Raw genomic sequence first — 27,746 nt, 5'->3', positions numbered from 1 at the left:
CTGCACCTTGAAGGGTATTCTGGTAAGTCATCGCCTATTCACAGGATCAGATAAGAACTTTTGGGTCGTGGGGGTCCAACTGCTGGGCACCCCCCTCCAATTGCCGAATGGGGCACTTTTATCCTGATTAGAAATAAACGGCAGTGATCATGATCGACAACAGCTCCATTCATTTTCTATGGTCCTGCTGTAGAACTGCACTTGGTTTTCTCCGGCAGTCCCATACATAATGAAAGGAGTGGTGGTTGTACATTTCCACTCCACTCTAACTTGGGATACAATTCTGATGATTGATGGAGGTCCCCAGTGGTCAGCCCTTACTGATATAGAAGTTATCCCGTATCCTGTGAACAGGTGATAAAGCGGTATTTTAGTTGGAAAAACTTAAGTCATGTATAGGGTTAAACGTGTGCCCACTTGAACAATATAAAGTAGCATATTGCCCCTCTGTGCAATCCCACCCAGTCCCCAAATCAGTGACCTCACCAGCAGAGCACTGTAAGTCTAATTAACATACAGTACAGACCAAAAGTTTGGACACACCTTCTCATTTAAAGATTTTTATGTACTTTCATGACTATGAAAATTGCACATTCACACTGAAGGCATCAAAACTATGAATTAACACATGTGGAATTATATACTTAACAAAAAAATGTGAAACAACTGAAAATATGTCTTATATTCTAGGTTCTTCAAAGTAGCCACCTTTTCCTTTGATGACTGGCGGCCATCTTCCCGAAGCCGAGTGCTGCCGAGATTTCAATCTGCGCACGCGCGGCTTCCATTTTCCTGAAGCCCACGGCTTCAGGAAGATGGCCGCAGGGAAATCAGTGATGCATTCTGCTCACCGTGGACACCGGGTTGCAGCACCACCACATTTCTGCCACAGGTATCCTGAAAAAGGGACCCTGCTCAGGAGCACTCCGCACCGCCCACCATCGCAGCATCGCCACACCTCTGCCGCAACCCCCCGGTAAGCCAGCGTTTGCAATATAGGACGCACCCCCCATTTTTCTCCCAAATTTTTTGGGGAAAAAGTGTGTCTTATCGTCTGAAAAATTCAGTAAGTGATACATTGCTGGAATAGGCCTCTCTCTGTCCCTACTTCATGTACCATCAGCTAACATGGCAAAAGCCTTCTGACCGATTCCCATTAATAGGTATTATTCCCATTAATAGGTATTCACCATGTACCATATTGCAGTGATATGTAAATTTCCCCTTAGCAGGGTCCATTCCACCAGGTCTAAGTCCGGGTTCACATTAGCGTTTCTGTGCGCAGAGCAGGATCCGCATACATCCGCATGCGTCATGCATACATATTTAACATTATGTATGCAGGGACAGGCTTTTGCATGCGGATGCGGTTTCGCGGTGTGCGGCGGTGTCCAGCGAACGCAACAGATTGCATTTTTTGAGGCCTCAAATATTGAGCAATCATGCGCATACGGATGAATGCGGATGAGTGCGTCAAAAAAATGCATTACTGTCTATGGGAACGCATTGGTACGTAAGGACATGCATTCACATGCGTTCGATACGCATGAGTACTTTATACTGCGCATGTCCAGAAAATGATGTCACTGCCTCCACCATGTGTATAAAAAATGCAAACGCATGTACACACAGCGTTTTTGTTGGTGTCATGTGCAAGATGATGCGCAGGTGTAAGCATGCTTTTTCATGCATTTTGGCATAAGTTTGCGCATGCAGATGATGCGCTGCGCACAGAAACGCTAATGTGAACCTAGCCTGACTACAGACATAGGTCTACTTTGACAACAAAAATAGGTAGAAGTGGTTACTGCGCTCAAAGCTGTATGCAGGCTTCGTTATGTGTTACTTGTTGCAGAACCGTATAGATCCTTGCTGTGAACAAAAGCAGAATTCGACTAAAAACGCAGCAGTGTTTGCAACATGTACCTTGGAGTCTGCCATTATGTCTGTTTTTAAGATGATCCTAAACTACTGTGCCTATTGGTGAATTGGGCCCCGATGTATATTGAGTATTTCAGCATGGGATTTCAAGGCTTTTGGTTTCTATGTCATATAAAGCAACCTAAGCAAAAGGCTCACTCTGCTTGAAAGTAGTAAGAACATTTTTAACCATCATGCACAGTTACCACGAGGACACATGATGTGTAGAGGGTCTCCGTGGTCTTTAAATGGAAATCTGATGTACAAAGTGAGAATATACTAAAGCCACCATCTGCATAATATACTTGGTCACATTTTCTTGCATTTTATCTCACCTTCAAGCTCTTCTTTTTCATAATGGATATTGAGGATGGAGCTGGTTCCACCTTGGTCCACAACAGCTTCTTCATCAGATCTCTGTAAAATAATAAAGTGTCATAATTAAAATAACATGATGTAATAATATAGTACAAGTACATACGTCATGATAATTGTTGTCTTTAACTTAGAGGTTATTATACATTGAAAACGTACAGTGAAATTTGTAAAACTACAAGAGTAAATAATCCCAGCGTTTTATGGTTATTGACAGTTCACCATAACATTTTTATGAGATGCCATGGTTTTCTAATCCTGTACAATCCTTTTAATATGTGGCACCAGCACTTTAAGCATGGGGAAGAAGAACTCCAGTCCTAAGGGCCCGAACACAGGTACGTCGATAAAAAGGAAAATTAAAAAAAATTATTAAGGGGTTATCCACAACTATTTAATGTTTTTTTTATTTCGACTATGGGCCTAAATGAAACAGGCAGGTACTTGATAACTACCTGTCTGCTCTTCCCATCGCTAACTCAGAGCAGTCACCGACTGCTACTGCCAGCAATTCAGTTGCTTCACGTCAACAGAGCAGCTCCTCCTCTTCCAGGCTGCTCTGTCGACGGTGCGTCACTGCAGACGTCATGCTGATTTGACAGAGGACTGCCCACAGTTAGGCAATGGGGAGTTGGCATTCAATCAGCATAACATCGGCAGTCATGGCCTGCAACAGAGCAGAGTGGAAGAGAAGCAGCTGCTCTGTTTGACAAGATGTCTGCATAAGCCACTGAATTGCCGGCAGGAGTGGTCTGTTACCGCTCTGTGCCGGCAGAGATCGGTGGTGGTCAAAACAAGCAGGTAGTTAGGAGCTACCTCCTTGTAAGTTTTTAGGCCAATAGTAAAAATGGAATATTTAATAGTCCTGGAAAAACGCTTTAACTAGTAGAGGTGTGATAGTAGAGACTTTAACTTTCAAGATAAAATAACTGATTTACAAATATATACGGTACCTTCTTTAGCCACTGAAACTGAAGCACATTTCTTAAAAAATAAACAATTTTTAAAAAATAATCCACATAATATTCTACATTTGTTGAACTCTGTCATAGAAAATTAATATAATTGATATGTAATCATCCCTTAGCAAACGTAGCAAAGCCGACATCTGTGTCGTGTAGTTACGGTAAATTTGAGAAGTATTTAGACATGATTATATCTCAATAAAATGGAAAATGCGCTGCGATAACAAGACGTCGCATGAAGCAGTCCATATGAAATCTGGAAGATTAATAAGCTATACTAAAACAAAAGAAGTACACCGAACGGATATGAATGCCCTGTACACAGTAGATTTCTCCCTGACAGATGCTACAATACTTTCTTTGATGTTTTTAATGGATTGTTAAAACCTCACATCGGGACCCAGATCTACTAACTACCAGCCAAACCTTGGCACTTGGCAATCAGGCAGATTTATCACCTCTTGCAGACAACCATATTTCTGTTCTGAGTGAGATCCAATAAAATATCAGATCACACTCGGACCAATGTTATTTAACATTAGATCACACTCAGACCAATGTTATTCTACATCAGATCGCAGTCAGACCAAAGTTATTCTACATCAGATCACAGTCGGACCAATGTTATTCTACATCAGATCACAGTCAGACCAATGTTATTCTACATCAGATCACAGTCGGACCAATGTTATTCTACATCAGATCACAGTCGGACCAATGTTATTCTACATCAGATCGCAGTCAGACCAATGTTATTCTACATCAGATCGCAGTCAGACCAATGTTATTCTACATCAGATCGCAGTCAGACCAATGTTATTCTACATCAGATCACAGTCAGATCAATGTTATTCTACATCAGATCGCACTCGGACCAATGTTATTCTACATCAGATCACAGTCGGACCAATGTTATTCTACATCAGATCGCACTCGGACCAATGTTATTCTACATCAGATCGCAGTCAGACCAATGTTATTCTACATCAGATCGCAGTCAGACCAATGTTATTCTACATCAGATCACAGTCGGACCAATGTTATTCTACATCAGATCACAGTCAGACCAATGTTATTCTACATCAGATCGCAGTCAGACCAATGTTATTCTACATCAGATCACAGTCGTACCAATGTTATTCTACATCAGATCACAGTCGGACCAATGTTATTCTACATCAGATCACAGTCAGACCAATGTTATTCTACATCAGATCGCAGTCAGACCAATGTTATTCTACATCAGATCGCAGTCAGACCAATGTTATTCTACATCAGATCACAGTCGGACCAATGTTATTCTACATCAGATCACAGTCAGACCAATGTTATTCTACATCAGATCGCACTCGGACCAATGTTATTCTACATCAGATCGCAGTCAGACCAATGTTATTCTACATCAGATCGCAGTCAGACCAATGTTATTCTACATCAGATCACAGTCAGATCAATGTTATTCTACATCAGATCGCACTCGGACCAATGTTATTCTACATCAGATCACAGTCGGACCAATGTTATTCTACATCAGATCACAGTCGGACCAATGTTATTCTACATCAGATCGCAGTCAGACCAATGTTATTCTACATCAGATCGCACTCGGACCAATGTTATTCTACATCAGATCGCAGTCAGACCAATGTTATTCTACATCAGATCGCAGTCAGACCAATGTTATTCTACATCAGATCACAGTCGGACCAATGTTATTCTACATCAGATCACAGTCAGACCAATGTTATTCTACATCAGATCGCAGTCAGACCAATGTTATTCTACATCAGATCACAGTCGGACCAATGTTATTCTACATCAGATCGCACTCGGACCAATGTTATTCTACATCAGATCACAGTCGGACCAATGTTTTTCTACATCAGATCGCACTCGGACCAATGTTATTCTACATCAGATCGCACTCGGACTAATGTTATTCTACATCAGATCGCACTCGGACCAATGTTATTCTACATCAGATCACAGTCGGACCAATGTTATTCTACATCAGATCACACTCGGACCAATGTTATTCTACATCAGATCGCAGTCAGACCAATGTTATTCTACATCAGATCGCAGTCAGACCAATGTTATTCTACATCAGATCACAGTCAGATCAATGTTATTCTACATCAGATCACAGTCGGACCAATGTTATTCTACATCAGATCGCACTCGGACCAATGTTATTCTACATCAGATCGCAGTCAGACCAATGTTATTCTACATCAGATCGCAGTCAGACCAATGTTATTCTACATCAGATCACAGTCAGATCAATGTTATTCTACATCAGATCGCACTCGGACCAATGTTATTCTACATCAGATCACAGTCGGACCAATGTTATTCTACATCAGATCGCACTCGGACCAATGTTATTCTACATCAGATCGCAGTCAGACCAATGTTATTCTACATCAGATCTCAGTCGGACCAATGTTATTCTACATCAGATCTCAGTCGGACCAATGTTATTCTACATCAGATCACAGTCAGACCAATGTTATTCTACATCAGATCGCACTCGGACCAATGTTATTCTACATCAGATCACAGTCAGACCAATGTTATTCTACATCAGATCGCACTCGGACCAATGTTATTCTACATCAGATCACAGTCAGACCAATGTTATTCTACATCAGATCGCACTCGGACCAATGTTATTCTACATCAGATCACAGTCAGACCAATGTTATTCTACATCAGATCGCACTCGGACCAATGTTATTCTACATCAGATCGCACTCGGACCAAAGCTATTCTACATCAGATCACAGTCGGACCAATGTTATTCTACATCAGATCGCAGTCAGACCAATGTTATTCTACATCAGATCGCACTCGGACCAATGTTATTCTACATCAGATCACAGTCGGACCAATGTTATTCTACATCAGATCACAGTCAGACCAATGTTATTCTACATCAGATCGCACTCGGACCAATGTTATTCTACATCAGATCACAGTCAGACCAATGTTATTCTACATCAGATCGCACTCGGACCAATGTTATTCTACATCAGATCGCACTCGGACCAAAGTTATTCTACATCAGATCGCACTCGGACCAAAGTTATTCTACATCAGATCACAGTCGGACCAATGTTATTCTACATCAGATCGCAGTCAGACCAATGTTATTCCACATCAGATCGCACTCAGACCAATGTTATTCTACATCAGATCTCAGTCGGACTAATGTTATTCTACATCAGATCTCAGTCAGACCAATGTTATTCTACATCAGATCGCAGTCAGACCAATGTTATTCTACATCAGATCTCAGTCGGACTAATGTTATTCTACATCAGATCTCAGTCAGACCAATGTTATTCTACATCAGATCGCAGTCAGACCAATGTTATTCTACATCAGATCTCAGTCGGACTAATGTTATTCTACATCAGATCTCAGTCAGACCAATGTTATTCTACATCAGATCGCAGTCAGACCAATGTTATTCTACATCAGATCTCAGTCGGACCAATGTTATTCTACATCAGATCGCAGTCGGACTAATGTTATTCTACATCAGATCGCAGTCGGACCAATGTTATTCTACATCAGATCTCAGTCGGACCAATGTTATTCTACATCAGATCTTAGTCGGACTAATGTTATTCTACATCAGATCGCAGTCGGACCAATGTTATTCTACATCAGATCTCATCTCAGTCGGACCAATGTTATTCTACATCAGATCTTAGTCGGACTAATGTTATTCTACATCAGATCGCACTCGGACCAATGTTATTCTACATCAGATCGCACTCGAACCAAAGTTATTCTACATCAGATCACAGTCGGACCAATGTTATTCTACATCAGATCGCAGTCAGACCAATGTTATTCTACATCAGATCGCAGTCAGACCAATGTTATTCTACATCAGATCGCAGTCAGACCAATGTTATTCCACATCAGATCGCACTCGGACCAAAGTTATTCTACATCAGATCTCAGTCGGACTAATGTTATTCTACATCAGATCTCAGTCAGACCAATGTTATTCTACATCAGATCGCAGTCAGACCAATGTTATTCTACATCAGATCGCAGTCGGACCAATGTTATTCTACATCAGATCACAGTCGGACCAATGTTATTCTACATCAGATCACAGTCGGACCAATGTTATTCTACATCAGATCGCAGTCAGACCAATGTTATTCTACATCAGATCACAGTCGGACCAAAGTTATTCTACATCAGATCACAGTCGGGCCAATGTTATTCTCCATCAGATCACAGTCGGACCAAAGTTATTCTACATCAGATCGCAGTCGGACCAATGTTATTCTACATCAGATCGCAGTCGGACCAATGCTATTCTACATCAGATCGCAGTCGGACCAAAGTTATTCTACATCAGATCACAGTCGGACCAATGTTATTCTACATCAGATCGCAGTCGGACCAATGTTATTCTACATCAGATCGCAGTCAGACCAATGTTATTCTACATCAGATCGCAGTCGGACTAATCTTATTTTATTGGACCATGCACATGTCTGATTTTTACCTTGGACCAAATCTGTCTGGGGAAAAAAAACTTGGTATGCAGGATTTGCATTTGTAAATGTAATCGATCTCGGCCATGCAAGTCAATAAGTCCGTGGGAAAAAATCAGTTCACACTCGGATTTCCATCTTCTCCTCATCTTAGAGAATCGGATCAAACTGTGATCAAACTCTGGTTAACATAATGGGATCGATTTTATCGGACTAGAGGGATAGGGCGAACCTAACCTTTGTGTCACAATTCGGTTTCTCCTTCAGTACAGCAAGTGTTTTTCCATTTTGATCAAAAATCAGTTAAATGTATTTAGCCAAATGGTCAAATCAAAATCTATGTACAAATCAAGTGTGCAGACTATAGTAAGAGGGGTTATGCAAACCAAGAAGCACAGCAATTGGGGCTTAGGATCGCCCGGGATTAGGAGAGGAACAGGTATGGAACATGTCTGGTTATTTATGTTGAAAAGAGCATACGGTGATACGTAAAGGGGTTATCCAGGACTTGTTTTCCACTTATTGGCAGGCAGCTGCTAACTGGCTGTTCTGCCCTGCGATGATATCTGTGACTGCTCCTGTTGGCGATTCTCCTGCTTCTAGTGACATCACGTCGACAGAGCAGTCAGGCAGCGGGGAGCCTACATTGAATCAACGTGATGTCGGCAGTGACGCCCTGTCGACACACTTTGCACCATCATAGTATTATACTCCTGTAGTTTAAAGTGTTGTTTCAGATGAAAAATCTGGCATCTATGCGTGATAACAGTGTATCTGATTATTATATGACTTGCATCCTGCACCACTTAGTAGTTTCCCCTTCTGCAGGTTCCACACCCACCTGTAAGTTTTTCATTGTGAGCGGAGATTTAAAAAGAGGCAGTCCCATATCCTATCCCAATATGTAGTAGGTGTAATAATAATAATATGATCAAATACCTCCAATTAGAAATGTTCAATAGTTCTTCTGATTCTCTATGTCACTTACCCCATGTGCAGGGCATTGCAGTTACTTAGGTATCCATGGTTACGATGACTCAGTTACCTTCTAGTGGTCGTAACCATGGATACCTAATCTGTTGCAGGAAAAAACAAAATCCAGCTCACCATACCGACATTCCCAAGAGCTCGGAGCACGGAACCGCTGTGTCAGGGCGTAGACGAACAGGAAAGAGAAGGAGATCCAGCTCAACGAAATAGTGAAAAATCCATAGTTTATTTCACTTAAAATATAGTGAAAGGACAAAACATCAGCATACAAAAAAATATTATAAAACCAAGGTCAACGCGTTTCCGGTGACTAAGCACCCTTAATCATGATCAAGGGTGCTTAGTCACCGGAAACGCGTTGACCTTGGTTTTATAATATTTTTTTGTATGCTGATGTTTTGTCCTTTCACTATATTTTAAGTGAAATAAACTATGGATTTTTCACTATTTCGTTGAGCTGGATCTCCTTCTCTTTCCTATACCTAATCTGTTGCAATGCCCTGCACATGGGGTTAGGGACATAGCTTATCAGAAGAACTATACTACATTCTAATTGGAGGTATTTGCTATTATTATTATTATTATTATTACTATTATTACACAGGGCTCTAAAAGTGAACCCGGAAATTATAGGCCAGTAAGTCTAACCTCTATTGTTGGTAAAATATTTGAAGGGTTTCTGAGGGATGTTATTCTGGATTATCTCAATGAGAATAACTGTTTAACTCCATATCAGCATGGGTTTATGAGAAATCGCTCCTGTCAAACCAATCTAATCAGTTTTTATGAAGAGGTAAGCTATAGGCTGGACCACGGTGAGTCATTGGACGTGGTATATCTCGATTTTTCCAAAGCGTTTGTTACCGTGCCGCACAAGAGGTTGGTACACAAAATGAGAATGCTTGGTCTGGGGGAAAATGTGTGTAAATCACTGGCTTAGTGATAGAAAGCAGAGGGTGGTTATAAATGGTATAGTCTCTAACTGGGTCGCTGTGACCAGTGGGGTACCGCAGGGGTCGGTATTGGGACCTGTTCTCTTCAACATATTCATTAATGATCTGGTAGAAGGTTTACACAGTAAAATATCGATATTTGCAGATGATACAAAACTATGTAAAGCAGTTAATACAAGAGAAGATAGTATTCTGCTACAGATGGATCTGGATAGGTTGGAAACCTGGGCTGAAAGGTGGCAGATGAGGTTTAACAATGATAAATGTAAGGTTATACACATGGGAAGAAGGAATCAATATCACCATTACACACTGAACGGGAAACCACTGGGTAAATCTGACAGGGAGAAGGACTTGGGGATCCTAGTTAATGATAAACTTACCTGGAGCAGCCAGTGCCAGGCAGCAGCTGCCAAGGCAAACAGGATCATGGGGTGCATTAAAAGAGGTCTGGATACACATGATGAGAGCATTATACTGCCTCTGTACAAATCCCTAGTTAGACCGCACATGGAGTACTGTGTCCAGTTTTGGGCACCGGTGCTCAGGAAGGATATAATGGAACTAGAGAGAGTACAAAGGAGGGCAACAAAATTAATTAAGGGGATGGGAGAACTACAATACCCAGATAGATTAGCGAAATTAGGATTATTTAGTCTAGAAAAAAGACGACTGAGGGGCGATCTAATAACCATGTATAAGTATATAAGGGGACAATACAAATATCTCGCTGAGGATCTGTTTATACCAAGGAAGGTGACGGGCACAAGGGGGCATTCTTTGCGTCTGGAGGAGAGAAGGTTTTTCCACCAACATAGAAGAGGATTCTTTACTGTTAGGGCAGTGAGAATCTGGAATTGCTTGCCTGAGGAGGTGGTGATGGCGAACTCAGTCGAGGGGTTCAAGAGAGGCCTGGATGTCTTCCTGGAGCAGAACAATATTGTATCATACAATTATTAGGTTCTGTAGAAGGACGTAAATCTGGGGATTTATTATGATGGAATATAGGCTGAACTGGATGGACAAATGTCTTTTTTCGGCCTCACTAACCATGTTACTATGTTACACCAACTACATATTGGGATTGGATCTGGAGATGAGAATACCCCTTTAACTACTGTGACATTTTTCAATCTACTCTGGGGGTTCTTAGATGCGTGCAGTTACATAATAACCTAGTTTAGCAGAGCATGAAGTCTCATTATCTTGATAATAATGTCTCATTTCTCATAAATTCTGCAGTTAGACAAGGATACAGTCCACACTAATGAGACTGAAGCTTACAAAGCAAAATAATAATTAATGTCAGTAGAAATGTTGCCACTATTGGCCGGAGGATAAAGAGCCCAGTATTCACTTACTATTCTGCCACTACAATTAGCGTCAGATCCAAGGTGGTGGTGAAGGATTTGTCTGAAAGGGTAACCGTGCTTACAAGTAACTATTAAGAGTAGGGTGCCCTACATGAGGAATATCACCAATATATGACTTGGGCACATCCTGCATTCTCACCAGTTTTCCCCTCGCCATGCTTTATCTGTAATTTACAATCCATTGGTATCGGGGGAGAGGAGCTGCTGGGATTTCTATCATAGACCGCACAGAGGGGGGGAACTTCGCCTGCTCTTCCATATAGGCAAAAATTCACAGAGAAAGTCACATAAACGATATAAGGGTATCCAAATAGACATACATATGTAGTAACAGAAAAATGACCAGTTCAATGATTAATGCATCTTTAGTAGATCGCTAATTAAAAATACCCAAATACCACAAAATTATACATATAAGCAGGGAAACAAGAGGATCCCCTCAAAAATCAATACGGTAGGACATGAAAAAGGCAGCTATGTATCACTGTAAGACCCTGATACTTAGTTGCCTGGGGCATGGATGTTGGCACCCAAAAATTGGGTAATGGCGCCCACTCTCAAAGTAGGCTAACCTCTATTATTCCCTGAAGAGGCTAGAAAAGGCAAATTAGTAATAATGACATATTGATAATCCTCCAGGAAAAACACACCGGACAGCATACAGTATATAATCATATATAGGAGTATACCTCCATAATGTAAAAAGGAGTACGTTCTGCCATTACGTGGCAGTGGGCCCCATCAGGCCTTGGACGCAAGTGTGACGGCCCAAGAAAATGACCATAGATGCAACAAGCAGTTACAGAAGAAATCACAACACATAAGCAAAAACTATTGATCTTACAGATAAAACACTGGAGGTCCAAATAATAAGACGATCGCCCTATTATTTAAGTTCAAAGGGAGAAGTCATCTTTACCGATGATACATAAACATCATGTTAGACATAGTATTGATAAAAAAAAAAATCTGTGTTTACAGGGATTTCCCCTTCAATTTTTCAATCCAAAATCCTTATACCGCTTTAAAAATAAACCTGTTACACCCCTCCCCAGGTCCAGTGCGTCAATGCCCAGTGAACATCTCTGCAGTAAATCACTGGTCTCAGCAGCCCGTGCCGTATCAGCAGAGCCTCTGAGCGCGGTGTTTTGCTGCGGCGGTGTTCTGATAGCACAGGAGCAGCGGTGCAGATGCACCGTTGGGCCTGGGTTGGACTCCGTTTTATTATTTGCAATACAGGAACCTGGATTATGGAGAGAATGATGAAAGGGGAAAGTTTCAGTTGTTAATAACGTTCGTAGTTCAAATCCCACCAATAGTTTATATGTTCTCCCCGTGTTCTCCGGTTTCCTCCAACACGCTAAAGACATATTGATAGGGAATCTAGGTTGTGAGCCCCAATGGGGACAGAGATGACGATGTCTGTAAAGCGCTGCGGAATATGATGGCGCTGTCTATATAAGTAACACTTAATAATAGTAAGAATTCAAGATACGGTACTTTAAAATGAAACCTTTCTGCTCTTTTTTGGTGATCACCTCTTGTCTATAGGTTAGAATGAAACGTGACAGAGGGAATGGAGAAAAAAAGCTTTGAAAACTAACAACATTTTTGCACAAATTCTAAGGCAGCACAAAAAAATTGATGACTTTTGGCATTTTCACGCCATTTTTTCCCAGCACCGATAGAGTGGGTGGAGCTGGGCAGAGTATAGAGGCGTGACAGGGCTTGGAGACTCCCAGTCATCAAATTCATAAACATTGCTGTTCCTTAGGCCACAAATCTAACTCCAGCTCAGACTGTGGTCTGAGGTAGGCACTCACACCACTTTGTGGCTCGCCTGATTCATTTAGAGACGTGAGCCTCGTAAATAGTCAAGCGCTTCGTGCTCCAGCCTGCCTACGAGAATATCGTCGGTCTCGATGGATCAGGCCTGACCGTTTTGTTTGAACTTTTAAACCACAGACATGTCGGTCTGCAGAGGAGCTGAATACACAAATATAGGATTGATCCTTTTTATGTTGGATGCTTTGGAGCCAGAAAACACATGGAAGAGTCAACTAATTGGCATAAAGACATCGCAGCTCCCATCTCCTGCAAGTCCAAGGAGATGATTCAATTTATGCTCCTGGGTATTCACACTATTGCCTACACATTGTAGTAGTACTCCGAGAAAATACATTATATTAAAATACAATGATAATGATGGTAAAACAAGTAAATATATGAGATGAATTGTTAGGCCGGGGTCACACTTGCGAGTGCAATGCGAGAAACTCGCATGAGTCTCTCGCCTCAATACCCGGCACTGCCGCCGGCACTCGGGACCGGAGAGTTCAGCTACATAGAAATACATGCAGCAGCAGACTCCGGTCTTGAGTGCGGGCGGCAGTGCCGGGTTTTGATTCGAGAGACTCGTGCGAGTTTCTCACGTTGCACTCGCAAGTGTGACCCCGGCCTTAGGGACAGACTTTTTGGAGGTTGATTTGTAAAAGTGGATATTTGCCATTTCCTAAAAGGGTGTTTTGTTCTTTTCAGTACAAAGGCAAATTTCTATTACCTTATTGAAATTCCCATTACACTGTACGTCTAACCTGTATTGTAGCTATAACTAAATAACTTCTGTACATAATCGGGCAAGGCAAAAAATGCAGAAGCTTAACTTTGTCCTTTAAGCAGACCCAACATGGATACCTTTACAAATTTCTTTGCCTTCTTTCGAACGCGACCTTCAACTCATTGCCACACAAAGAAAAAGGAAATCAATTGCGCTCGCCTTTTCTGCAAATCATTTCCAATTACAGCTTCCTCGTGCCGAGATCAAAGCCAAGCGGCATCATTGTGGAAAGGGCCTACGTAGGCCTGACTTCAGTGTCGGAAGGTTTCCAAGCATCTTTTATAAAGGCCATTCTACTATAAATGGAGATAAATGTGTTCAAATTACCGTAGTTAAGCAATAGTGATGAGCGAACGTGCTCAGATAAGGTGTTATACGAACATGCTCATGTGCCGAATGTCTTCGGGGTGCTCGAAAAATACGTTTGAGTCCTCGCAGCTGCATGTCTCACGGCTGTTCGACAGAAGCAACACATACATGGATTCCCTGCTTGTTAGACATTCCCTGCATGTGTTTGGGCAGTCTAATAGCCACGAGACATGCAGAAGCGGGGACTCGAATATATTTTTTGAGCACGCTGAAGACACTCTGTCTTCATACTCCGATAACATTTTATCCGAGCACGTTCACTCATCACTATTAATCAACCTACTACTACTGACCTAATGACCAACTATAGCCTCAGTTCCTGGGCCCTAGAACATTTTCTTCAGGTTTCAGTCATTGGATGAAGAAGGTCATGATTCGGGGCTCAGGCCCATATGTGATATTCACACATGGAAAAGTGATGAAGTCTCTTCAAGTTTAAATTTGCAATTGAAAACGTTTTTTTAAGTTCTCTATGTGCTTGAAGGACTCAAGTTTTCTCAAGGGCATGTGCTATAACATGGCTATATTTTTAGCTCCGTCTTACGGTGCATCAGCTGTATGTAAAGACATAAATTGATTTTCAGTTAAATATATCTCTGGTACAGCAGTTTATAGATTTTACTTCACATCTGGATATATAACACTTGACATTGAATGTCACCCGAGTTATCTGTATAAAAGGAACCTGACAGCAGGCATTGCATATACCTCATATAAATGCATGAAATCAAGCAAATCAACATGCTCAATTTTTAAGCACAGATATTATTGGCATTAGAATGGGAGAAAATATAGAAAAGGCTCAGTTCTTAAAGAGGTTTTACAGGATTTTTTTCTAATATTAGAAAATTACAACACATGATATAAAATAATAAAATAGGCATTACCAATCTATTAGAACCCCTGCCATTCTGGAATCATACCATCTCAAATGGTCCAACATCAATGATACCACGTTTATCATGCTTACGAATGTAATTACTGGCATCAGGGGCGTACATAGAAATCATGGGGCAACATAGCACAAGTTCTAATTGGCCTCCGCACACAAAAAAAAATAATATTCTGTGGGGTGGGAGAAGAGCATATCTTACAACTGTGCAAAGTCATTTTGTTTCTATGGCAGCAGCTTAATATCCCCATGGACTAAAATACCCCTTTAATGGCGTTCTTAAAGTAGGACGCCAACAAATGTGCCCCCCAAATACAGTAAGATTCCCCCATGGTACCCTCAACTCATAGTATGATGACCCTACAGTACCCCAAGCAAAGTATGATACCTCCACAGAGACCCCACACATGGTATGAGGGCCCCGATACATAACTCCACACAATGAGGACCCTGACACAGCCTTCCACACGGTATAATGGCCCCACACAGCTCTATACACAGTATAATAGCCCTCCATAAGGCATTGTGGCTCTCCATATAGTATAGTGGCCCCCAAAACTCTCCACACAGTATGCTGGCCTTCACATATTGTAATGGCCCCCACATAGCCCTCCAAACAGTTTAATGTCCATCCACACAACCCTTAACACAATATAATGGCCCCCACACAACCAGTCACGATGTATAGCAGCCTCCTCATAGCTCTCCAAAAGGTATAGTGTCCCCCACGGAGCCCTCCAAATAGTATAATGACTCTCACATAGCCCTCCATCTAGTATGATAGCCCCTCACATAGACCTCCAACTAGTATAATGGCCACCAAAATAGCCAACAAAATAGTATAATAGCTCCCCAAAGAGCCCCGATCTCTGCAGTGTATGATCTAAAGGTTTGCACTGCTGGGCACAGCGGTTGTGATATAGTATTTTCATCAAGCCCGTTGCGATGAGCGATCAGACGCACATAAAAACTGATGGAGGGGTAAGCTATCGACTCGGTCTTCCATTACTGCGTTCAACTGTATCTGCATCCAGGATGCGGATGCACAATTGAAAAATGCGATGCCGGGCACTGGGGCTCCCCAACTCACAGACCCATTGCAACCACATGGTCTGCCACTATTAGCGGAATGCCTCTGACTGGCAAGTTATTTTCACATGGATAGCAGGAGGAATTGGACCCCAAAATGTGTTGTATAATTTCTCCCGAGTATTTCAGAAATTTACACTGAAAATCCAGTGTAGACACTCGGGGTAGAGCATAGGATAAATATAAGTTTATGTTCTGTCTGGAAGTATTCGAGTGCCATGTTCCATAAATGATTCATTTAAAAGCAACTACACCCTTATTATGGTGTCATATAGTAACACATGCCACTGCAGTATGTGACCCTACCTTGTGCTCTGCCCCGTGGGTAAATATTGGAAGCAGATAAATCTCTGTACTGCACAGCTGTTCAACCGTAAAAATATATTTATTCAGGAACAAAGGTAACACAGCTTACAACTGGTATTTTCACATAGCTTAGGATCTTAGCATCTTGTTTGTCAGCTTTTAAAATGGGAAAGTGAAAGCGTGCTTCAGCTACACACTAACTAGAAACTTCCTGTTTTTTCATTTTATTTTTAACAGTGAATTATTGACAATATAATACTATTGCTGGAGACAAACATATGTACTATTAAACAGTAGTAAATAGTAGTTGATAGAATATACCGTATATCAGTGTTCCCCAAGTTCGGTCCTCAGGAGCCACCAACGGGTCATGTTTTCAGGATTTCCTTAGTAATGCCCAGGTAAGAACTCCATAATCTAGATAGGCATCAATTCCATCACCTGGGCCAAACTAAGGAAGTCCTAAAAACACGACCTGTTGGTGGCTCTTGAGGACTAGAGTTGGGTAACACTGCCGTATATACTCGAGTATAAGCCGACCCCCCTAACTTTGCCACAAAAAACTGGGAAAACTTAATGACTCGAGTATAAGCCTAGGGTGGAAAATGCAGCAGCTACCGTTAAATTTCAAAAATAAAAATAGATACCAATAAAAGTAAAATTAATTGAGACATCAGTAGTTTAAGTGATTTGAATATCCATATTGAATCAGGAGCCCCATATAAAGCTCTATACAGTTTATGATGGCCCCATAAGATGCTCCATATTAAAATATGCCCCATATAATGCTGCACAAATGTTGATTATGACCCTATAAGATGCTCCATAGACACATTTGCCCCATACAATGCTGCACAAATGTGGATTATGGCCCCATAAGATGCTCCATAGAGATATTTGCCCCATATAATGCTGCACATGGCCCCATAAGATGCTCCATAGAGATATTTGCCCCATATAATGCTGCACATGGCCCCATAAGATGCTCCATAGAGATATTTGCCCCATATAATGCTGCACATGGCCCCATAAGATGCTCCATAGAGATATTTGCCCCATATAATGCTGCACATGGCCCCATACAGATATTTGCCCCATATAATGCTGCACATAGCCCCATAAGATGCTCCACAGAAATATTTGCCCCATATAATGCAGCACATGGCCCCATAAGGCTACTTTCACACTAGCGTCGTACTCGGCCCGTCGCAGTGCGTCGGGCCGACGTACCGACGCTAGCAGTGAATGCGCTGCACAACGGGGGCAGCGGATGCATTTTTCCAGCGCATCCGCTGCCCCATTGTGAGTTGCGGGGAGATGGGGGCGGAGTTCCGGCCGTGCATGCGCGGTCGGAAATGGCGGACACAACGCTGCAAAAAACGTTACATGTAACGTTTTTTGCTGCCGACGGTCCACCACAACACGGATGCATTTTTCTCCTAAACGATGCATTGTGACGTGCAGTGCATGACGCAAGTGTGAAAGTAGCCTAAGATGCTCCATACAGATATTTGCCCCATATAATGCTGCACATGGCCCCATAAGATGCTCCATACAGATATTTGCCCCATATAATGCTGCACATGGCCCCATAAGATGCTCTATACAGATATTTGCCCCATATAATGCTGCACATGGCCCCATACAGATATTTGCCCCATATAATGCTGCACATGGCCCCATACAGATATTTGCCCACATATAACGCTGCACATGGCCCCATAAGATGTTCCATACAGACATTTGCCCATATGCTGTTGCTGCGATTAAAAAAAAAAAAAAATTCACATACTCACTTCTCAGGCCCACTTGCTATACTCACCTTTCTGGTTCCACTGTCGACGCCGCTGTGTCTTCCCCGTCCTGTGCACTGAAGTTCAGACAGAGGGTGGCACGCACTAATCGCGTCATCACGCCCTCTGACCTGAGCATTACTGCAGAGGACACAGAAGACACAGCGGCACCGACGGTAAAACGGGGAGCAGGTGAATATCGCACACTGCGTTATACTCACCTGCTCCTGGCACGGTCCCTGCACGTCTGTTCCACGGCAGCTTCTTCCTGTAGTGAGCGGTCACATGGTACCGCTCATTACAGTAATGAATACGCAGCTCCACCCCTATGGGAGTGGAGTCCATATTCATTACTGTAATGAGCGGTACCATGTGACCGCTCACTACAGGAAGAAGCTGTCAGCGCCGGGGAACCAGGAAGGTGCAGGGACCGCGCCAGGAGCAGGTGAGTATTATTACCCAGCTCCGCTCCCCTGCCGACCCCAGGGTATGACTCGAGTATAAGCCAAGAGTTACTTTCAGCCCAAAAAAGTGGGCTGAAAATCTCAGCTTATACTCGAGTATATACAGTATACAATAATAAGCATTATTCCAACACCCCCACTCAACAATTACTAGTCCTGTTAGTCCCACAGTGGTTCTGAATTCTACAAACTTGGCTCTTGGAAGTGGCTTTGTCATAACATCAGCTGTCATATGGTCAGTCTTGCAAAAACAAACTTAATTATTTCACGTTCTATCAAATCATGCAGGCGATGATGTTTAACATCAATGTTTTTGGTCCTCACATTGATTTTTTTCACTGCATGCCAATTTAATGCATCCTTGGTTGTCTTCATAAATAATAGTCGGTTGAGTTGAGGGCTTAGCAAGATTGCCTAACAATTGGTTTAACTAATCTGCGCTCTTGACTTGAGTGGGCTGCAGACACATACTCTGCTGCTGTAGGTAAAAAGGCTACCTACACACACCGGTTTTCTGCTAAACCAAGAAATTGAACTTTCTCCAAGCTTAAACACGTAGCCGCTTGTCGATTTATAATCGCTTAAGTCACCAGCCCAGTCTGCATCCACATAGCATGTAAATTTTAGATCCCAAATTGCAGATGTATTTCTTGACTCACTTTCAAATATTGAAGAACTCTCTTAACGACATTCCAGTGTTTTTGAAGTGTTTTTTTTTCACAAATCTGCAGAGAATTCCAATTGTTGCTGCAATATCCGGTTGAGTCATAGTTTCTATCTATAGAAGTGCCCCCACTGCCTCTCTGTATTTCTCTTTGGATCTAGATTCATAGATAATATGTCACATTTCCAAGGTCTTAGTTTCAAGATGCTGATTCACAATATTAGTCATATATGCAATTTCGGTTTTCTCTTGATAAACCATAATCACATAGTTCACATATTGGAGAATATACATCCACTTTCCATCTGTACATTGTGTGTATAAACATGGATCTGCTTAACCTCTTAAATCTTTCTTCTAATAACACTGTCCATTTTGGTGCTCCATGCTCTTACCGATTTCTTATGACCATAGATTTTTGTAGTTTGCAAACGAGATTCTCTTCACCATCTTTGAGATAACTCTCAGGTTGAGTCATTTACAAGTCCTCTTCAATGTCACCATTTAAACAGGCAGTATTGATGACCAAATGTGACAACAGAATATAACTCCAATAAATCAAACTTCTGTAAAATCAAACTGCCCACTTAGGAAGCAACACTGTTTGACAATCAATTTCACATGCTGTTGTGCAAATGGAATAGACAACAGATGGAAATTATTGGCAATTATCAAGACACACTCAAAAAAGGAGTGCTTTTGCAGGTGGGGACCACAGACCACATCTCAGTACCAATGCTTTCTGGTTGATGTTTTGGTCACTTTTTAATAGTGGTTGTGCTTTCACACTCGTGCTAGCATGAGACGGACTCTACTACCCACACAAATGGCTCAGGTAGTGCAGCTCATCCAGGTTGGCACATCAATGCGAGCTGTGGCAAGAAGGATATCTGGGTCTGTCAGCGTAGAGTCCCGAGGCTGGAGGCGCTACCAGGAGACAGGCCAGTACACCAGGAGACATGGAGGGGGCCATAGGAGGGCAACAACCCAGCAGCAGGACCGCTACCTCAGCCTCTGTGCAAGGAGTACCAGGAGGAGCACTGCCAAAGCCTTGCAAAATAACCTCCAGCAGGCCACAAATGTGCATGTGTCTGCACAAATGGTTAGAAACAGACTCCATGAGGATGGCCTGAGCGCCGTCCACAGATGGGGGTTGTGTTCACAGCCCAACACAGTGCAGGACGCTTGCCATTTGCCACAGAACACCAGGATTAGCAAATTCGCCACTGGCGCCCTGTGCTCTTCACAGATGAAAGCAGGTTGACACTGAGCACATGTGACAGACGTGACAGAATCTGGAGGCACCGTGGAGAGTGATCTGCTGCCTGCAACCTCCTTCAGCATGACCAGTTTGGCAGTGGGTCAGTAATGGTGTGGGGTGGCATTTCTTTGGAGGGCTGCAGAGCCCTTCATGTGCTCGCCAGAGGTAGCCTGACTACCATTAGATACGGAGATGAGATCCTCAGACCCCTTGTGAGACCATATGCTGGTGTGGTTGGCCCTGGGTTCCTCCTAATGCAGGACAATGCCAGACCTCATGTGGCTGGAGTGTTCCAGCAGTTCTTGCAAGATGAAGGCATTGAAGCTATAGCCCATTCCCCAGACCTGAATCCGATTGAATACATCTGGGACATCATGTCTCGCACCATCCACCAACGTCACGCTGCACACAGACTGTCCAGGTGTTGGCGGAGGCTTTAGTCCATGTCTGGGAGGAGATCCCTCAGGAGACCATCCGTCGCCTCATCACGAGCATGCCTAGGCATAGTAGGGAGGTCATACAGGCACGTGGAGGCCACACGCACTACTGAGCATCATTTCCTTGTCTTGAGGCATTTCCACTGAAGTTGGATCAGCCTGTAACTTCATTTTCCACTTTCATTTTGAGCTTCATTCCAATTCCAGACCTCCGTGGGATATTAGTTGTGATTTACGTTGATCATTTTTAAGTTTTATTGTTCTCAACACATTCCACTATGTAATGAATACAGATTTACAACTGGAATATTTCATTGAGGGATATCTAGGATGTGGGATTTTAGTGTTCCCTTTATTTTTTTGAGCAGTGTACTTTAGCAAGATATATTTCAAGTTTCTCTGGAACTTCATCTTTGCTGTGAAGCAGATAGACAACTGTATATCTTGAATAATCATCAATAAACGTGAGAAAATAGCTCTTCTTTCCAGGGGTTTGAATACTATTTGGATAACAAACATCTGTGTGTATTAAGTCCAGAAGCTGTTATGATTTTGTAGTACTATTCTTAGGAAAGGATTTTCTTTATATTTTCCCTTTAAGACAGATAATGAAATGCACTCGGACTACATAGATCAACTGTAACACCATCAAAAGTTGTTTTTGAACTATCTTTCTTATTGCTTCTGGGTCTCTATGTGCAAGATACCTATGCCATGCATGGATACAATTCTTGTGCTGTTAATGTTTAGTAGTGCATACACTTTCCCTGCATGTTAGCTGGTACAACTCATCTTTGACTTTACCTTCTGCTTGCGTGACCTTTTGAGATGACAGATGTCATCTTTACATGTAACTTTATTTACTTGTCTTGTGAGTTTCTTCACAGATTAGAGATGGCTTTCAAGACTAGGGACATAGAGCACATCCTTTTCTGTGATCTTTCTGCTTTGTGTTGGGTATTCATCTCCTATTCCCTCTGAATCTTACAGAGTCTATATATCAGGCATGCTTTGATGTACTTGCATTAACAGTAAATGCAGTTGCAGTACTTGAAGTGTCATATTCTTCAGTAATGGCACTTTTAACCCTTTGATGATTATTTTGCTTTTTCAGTTGATTCATTCTAGCTTTCCAGACTCTGTAGTCAGCTTTTAGGTGCCCTGATCTGATTTTTGCAGACAAAACAATCACGTTTCCTTTAAATTACTTTTATTTTTGGGTAGATATTGGGTTTTCAAGCGTATTCTACTTTGGATACCCCACTGCTGCTTAACACTTTATGTCTTTCACTTTTACTCATCTACAAGCTTTTCTCTGACATACTCCACTGTAAGCTCACAATCTGGGCACGCATCTAGTGCAGTTACAAGTGTGTCATAGCTTTCTGGTACACCGTTTAGTAGTACTGCAGAAACATGGAAATCCTTTAGATCTTCCCCAATGAACCGCAATTGCTCCACAATTTTTAGAGTATTTCTTATATAATTCTGCATATCTTCGCCCTTATTTAGCTTAGACTGATTCAGCTTTCTCATTAAATAGAGCTTATTGCTGAGATTTATCTTTTCATGCACTTTCTGCGGTTGTTCTCACATTTCTTTTGCAGTTTCACATTTACATACATGCTCAAACTGATCAACATCTATACTAAGGGAGATATTTTTTTTTTTAACTTTCTCTACCCAGTTTTCTGGTATTGGGTCAGGACTAGATTTCTGCGTGGATTTCCACATACCTTCTCTTAGCAGCCTCTTTACCTTGAATTTTCAGGATTGGTAGTTCCATGTTAGTCAGATATGGCACTGTGAACTTCATACAGCTGCTGCTAGTGGCCATCTTTGCTTCTTCTTAGTACATGGTTGTTCTTTCTCCGTTCTCTGGTTCTTTGGGATTCTGGGCCCATAACTTGTTGGCAGCGGATTCATCTCTGTACTGTCCAGCCGTTCATCAGTGAATATATATTTATTCAGGAAGAATGATAAAGTTTACAACCGATATTTCTTGCAGCCTAGGCGCTTAGAATTTATCTGTCAGATCGCAATGTCTGCTCCAGCTACACACACACACACACACACTCTAAGAGAACAGGAACTTCCTGAGATTTTTTCTTTACATTGAATTTTTGGCAATATAACCCTATTGCTGGAGAGAGGAACTCATGCACTATTAAACAGTATTAAATAGTAATTGATGCCATATATACAATAATAAGAATTACTTCAAAAGTTAAGCAAAAAAAAAAACCTCTCTATGCCCAAATAATAAGTGGACTCTGTCCATAAGCCCTCTTTACTCCCCTTCAGGCTATGCATTAGTGAATATGTAAGAATTACCGTAAGCCAGTGATACACCCTCAATCCTTTATTGCTAAATAAATAGAAAACTTGGGTGACAAACTATGTTCCTGTGTAGAGTATCTCATTCCTGTCAGCCTCGTTTCTTTTTACACTATAATTGTATGATTACTGAACATTTTTCGAGCAGAAAGTCGGTTTTGTATTAGTAGCAATACAAGGTGACAGATTTAGCGGTACATCTTGAACAAAGCACAGCACGCCGCAGCACAGATTTTCTTTCCTTTCAGCCTGAGCGGAGAAGCTAGATTACTGAACATTTGGGAACTGCACTAAAAGGCACAGCAAGATGCTAAATAGTTTGTCAAAGAGTAAATGTAAGGTTTGCCCAGTGATCAGGAGCAGCAGATAATTCCACAGGACTCCGGCAAGTAGGATTTGCTATAGCCCTGGGGAGCACTACATAATTATCACCCAAAGTAAATTTAGATATAGTACAAGGATTGCCAAAAAGAGACGCTCTAATAGCTTGCAAGGAATGGAACATTCTGATAATTACAGCAATTATATTGGGTTTTCTTCTCAAGACGAGGATGGGAGATCACTGGTTAAGAGGTCTGTGTTCTTTAAGACATTCGCCTCGTAATCTGTCACTAAAAACAAGATTTTAGGATGTATAAAAAAAGAATGAAAATCCAGCGATCCTAACGTATTATTACTCAATCACTGGTGGGGCCACATCTAGAATATGGGATCCAGTTTTGGGCTCCAAAGGATATTCAGAAGTTAGAGTCAGTTCAAAGGGGGACAACAAGATTATTACATGGGATGGAAGGCCTGTAATATGACAGGTTGGAAAAGTGATGCTTGTTTAGCTTAGAAAAAGGAGGTATCATTTATATGTATAACTATATGTGTGGCCAGTACTAAGGATTGGCATATGACTTATTCCTTCCAAAGATAATACTAAAGACCAGGGGACACTCATTACAGGTGGAAGAAAGGTGATTCCGACAGCTACGGTATTTTTCAGATTACAAAATTTGGGGGGAAAATGGGTGTGCGCCTTATAATACGGATATACCTTACCGGCCGCGGTGGAACAGAGTCCCAAGGTCGCTGCTGGAGGAGGCAAAAGTGGAGCATTGCTGCCGGGGGCGGCGCATTCGCAGATGGAAATCTCGGCACCAAGATCTCAGGAGATGAGATCTCTGCGCTGAGATCTCATCTCCTAAGATCTCCATCTGTGAATGCGCCGCCTCTGGCAGCCATTTGCATGAAGTTCACCGCACAGAGCCCCCACACCACCGAACACCCGCAGCGGCACACATCGGAACACCCCCTCATCTCAGCCTGTGGCCTACAACAACGCTCCACTGTAAAACACTGCATTTCTTCAACAAAATGACACAAGTAACATCACGTGTGAACATATAGTTACAGAGGTGGCTGCAAGTGAACCAACTTATTGCATTATTTCAGTTCTGAAAAATACGTGCAACTATATAAAAAGCTATAAAAATCCTACACAAACCACTCACAGCTACCCTCAACATCATGCAGCTATTATGTCTTTTCCTCTTCCCTTGGGAACAGCTGTCACCTTCCTTGGGATTACACCATTAATAATAAAAAGGTACGGCATGTCCCAAGTGGTCTCTGTTTTCAGCAGCATGACTGCATATGACGTAAAAGAGCTTGGAAGAAAATATGGAAAAGCAAGAAAAAAAGCAAAACCTGCTTAACATCAAATATGGGAGCATGGTAATTGAGCTGTACAGTAAGGGTGGTCTGCACATGGTTAATGCATCTGTCGCCAGACACAAATCACAAATGATAGCCGGCTCTGTCCTCCTGGACATAAGTAGATAGGGCATGCTGAAATACATTTTCGGCATCTGATAATTTTTGTACTAACTGGATGGCAAGAAATGTAAAAGAAATATCAGAATATTCTACAAGGCTGAGTACAGGGGACGTCTGAGGGTAGCCCTTGGTCATGGCAGCTGATCCATGGAGGTCACAGAAGTCAGACAAAGAGGATCACCTAGCCAACTTTCACACTTTGACTCAGTTTTTAGGAATGCTCGTTGGCAACAAAGATTTTTTTTCTTTGCAACACACCATTCAATTGAATAGGACCTTGCAACAAAAATTGAGAAGCGGCCACATCAAACCTACACTTATCAATAACGTATGTTGACGGCACTCTGCATTACCAAAAAGCAATTAAGATCTGCCGAAAGCAAAAAAAAAAAAAAAAACATACTGTATGTAAAACTACACATGACTATATCAATACACTTGTCAAAGTCAAATACCAGAAAGTACCAAAAACAAAGCAGCTTTATTTAACATCTGACATACTAAAAATAGGCAAAAACCACAGCATTAAAGACGTGATAAAAATGCAAGTAATCAATGCTGCAAAAAATCTACAGTATCAAAAATTCACCAAACACTCGGCGTGGGAACATTTCGGTGAAATAACGAAATGCGATTCAGGCCTAATACAGTAGTTTGCAAAAGTATTCACCATCCTTGGCTTTTTTTGTGTGTTTTGATACCTCACAACCTGAAATTTCACTGGGTTTTTTTTGAGGGTTTACATCAGTTCATGTAAAGAACATGCCTACAACTATGAACATTTGGTTTTCTTTTTATTGTGAAGCAAACAGCAAATAGGACAAAATAACTGAAAACTTAAGTGTGCATAACTGTTGACCCCCCAAAAGTCCCCTGCAAACTTCAATTCTGATCACAGATTCTCAATTGGATTAAGGTCTGGGCTTTGATTAGGCCTCTCCAAAACATTTACATGTTTCCCCTTAAACCACTTGAGTGTTGCTTTAGCATTATGCTTTGGGTCATTGTCTTGTTGGAAAGTGAACCTCTGTTACAGTCTCAAATCACTGACAGGCTGAAAAAGGTTTTGCTTAATGCCTGTATTTTGCACCATCCATTTTCCCCTTGAATGGGACCATTTTCCGCTGCTTCTGCTTCCAAAAAACATCCCTACCGAATGATGCTACCACCACCATGTTTCAACTTAGGGATTGTGTTCTTGAGGTGATGAGTTGTTTTGGTTTAGTGCCAGGCATAGAATTTCCCTTGGTGGCCAAAAAGTTCAATTTTGGCCTCATCTGACCCCAGCCCCTTCCTCCATACCTTTTGGGAGTCTGCCACATGTCTTTTGGCAAACTCAAAATGAGCCTTACAATTGTGAGTAACTAAAGTTTTTTTTTGTGCCCACTCTTATATAAAGGACCACCTCTATGGAGTGTACAGCTTACTGTGGTCGTGTGGACAGATACTCCAGTCTAGGCTTGGGAACTCTGCAACTCCTTCAGGGTTACCTTTTGGTCTCTGTGCTGCCTCTCTAAATAATGAAAAATCACCGAAACAAAAATACTCCAATGTACTATATAAAACATAACTTTTTAATATTTTCAATAAATTAATCCAAAATGAATAATAAACACCATCAAAGTGTCAGAGGACACTTATAAGAACAACTCAGGAGGTGCCTATCTCTACACTATCCTACAGTTACCCTACCTGACTGCGGAGGTTGGCACCCTAGATCCTGCCCAATGGTGCCCCCACTCGTCGATGTTTCACCCTGCTGGCCCTGTTTGTGATGCAGGGGAAATAAAAAGATGGTAAAAGAAATGAAAAAAAAAGAAGATATTTGGTTTGTAATATATTTAAATATCAGGGTCCAATCACTTGGCTATTATGGACAGATTGCATATGTAGACATATGTTGTAATCAGCTTATCCCTAGTCTTAAGCTTCCTGTAGAGGAAATTATTGCTTTATCTGAGGCAGGAATGGATTACCTGCTCATTCATAGATTAATAGATTATCTATCCCTCGATGAACAGGAATTAGCTTAATGGTACAGTGAATTGGCTTGATAGTACAGAAAATGTGTTAGAGTGTTTCAAGCTAGAGGTGGATGAGGTAAGAAATTACCACACATGGTTTCCAAATCACGCCATAGATTTTAGGTGGATAACAAGTAAGTGGTCTATGATGATATTCTATCAAATCCAATGCATTAGTCAAGGTATCAGTTTTTCACATAAATATGGTGCTATGTAATAACTTATAGGTTTGATGAATAAACTTTATCGGTAGCAGAAAATGGCCACTTTGGTAGTCAGCGCTGAAATAGGGAAAACATAGGATCATAATAACAGTAAATAACCAAAAACAGACAGGATTAAAACTTATATTTTATATAGTACATTGGAGTATTTTTGTTTCGGTGAATTTTCTAGTTTATGTGGATACTCCCCTACCTTCTTCTTCTGTGAAATCAGATTTATACAACAGCTCTCTGAATAATGTCCTCCTTTCCCGGGCTGAGAGTTTTGGTGGGCGGCCCTCTCTTGGCAGGTTTGTTGTGGTACCATGTTCTTTCCATTTTATGATAGTGGACTTTATGGTGC

The 27,746-nt window shown here is 41.7% G+C and overlaps 1 protein-coding gene across 2 annotated transcripts in view; it reads right to left on the bottom strand.

Moving 5' to 3' along the window:
* Positions 1-27,746, bottom strand: part of LOC138670889 (electroneutral sodium bicarbonate exchanger 1) — a 346,456-nt gene that overhangs the window by 185,373 nt on the left and 133,337 nt on the right. For both annotated transcript variants that reach the window (XM_069758639.1, XM_069758640.1), the window contains exon 2: positions 2,256-2,337. In XM_069758639.1, the coding sequence (XP_069614740.1) occupies positions 2,256-2,337 (82 nt within the window). The remainder of the gene's footprint in view (positions 1-2,255; positions 2,338-27,746) is intronic.

The sequence above is a fragment of the Ranitomeya imitator genome, chromosome 3 (assembly GCF_032444005.1).
Source record: "Ranitomeya imitator isolate aRanImi1 chromosome 3, aRanImi1.pri, whole genome shotgun sequence".
Classification (NCBI taxonomy): domain Eukaryota; kingdom Metazoa; phylum Chordata; class Amphibia; order Anura; family Dendrobatidae; genus Ranitomeya; species Ranitomeya imitator.
This window is presented reverse-complemented; position numbering and strand designations above follow the sequence as displayed.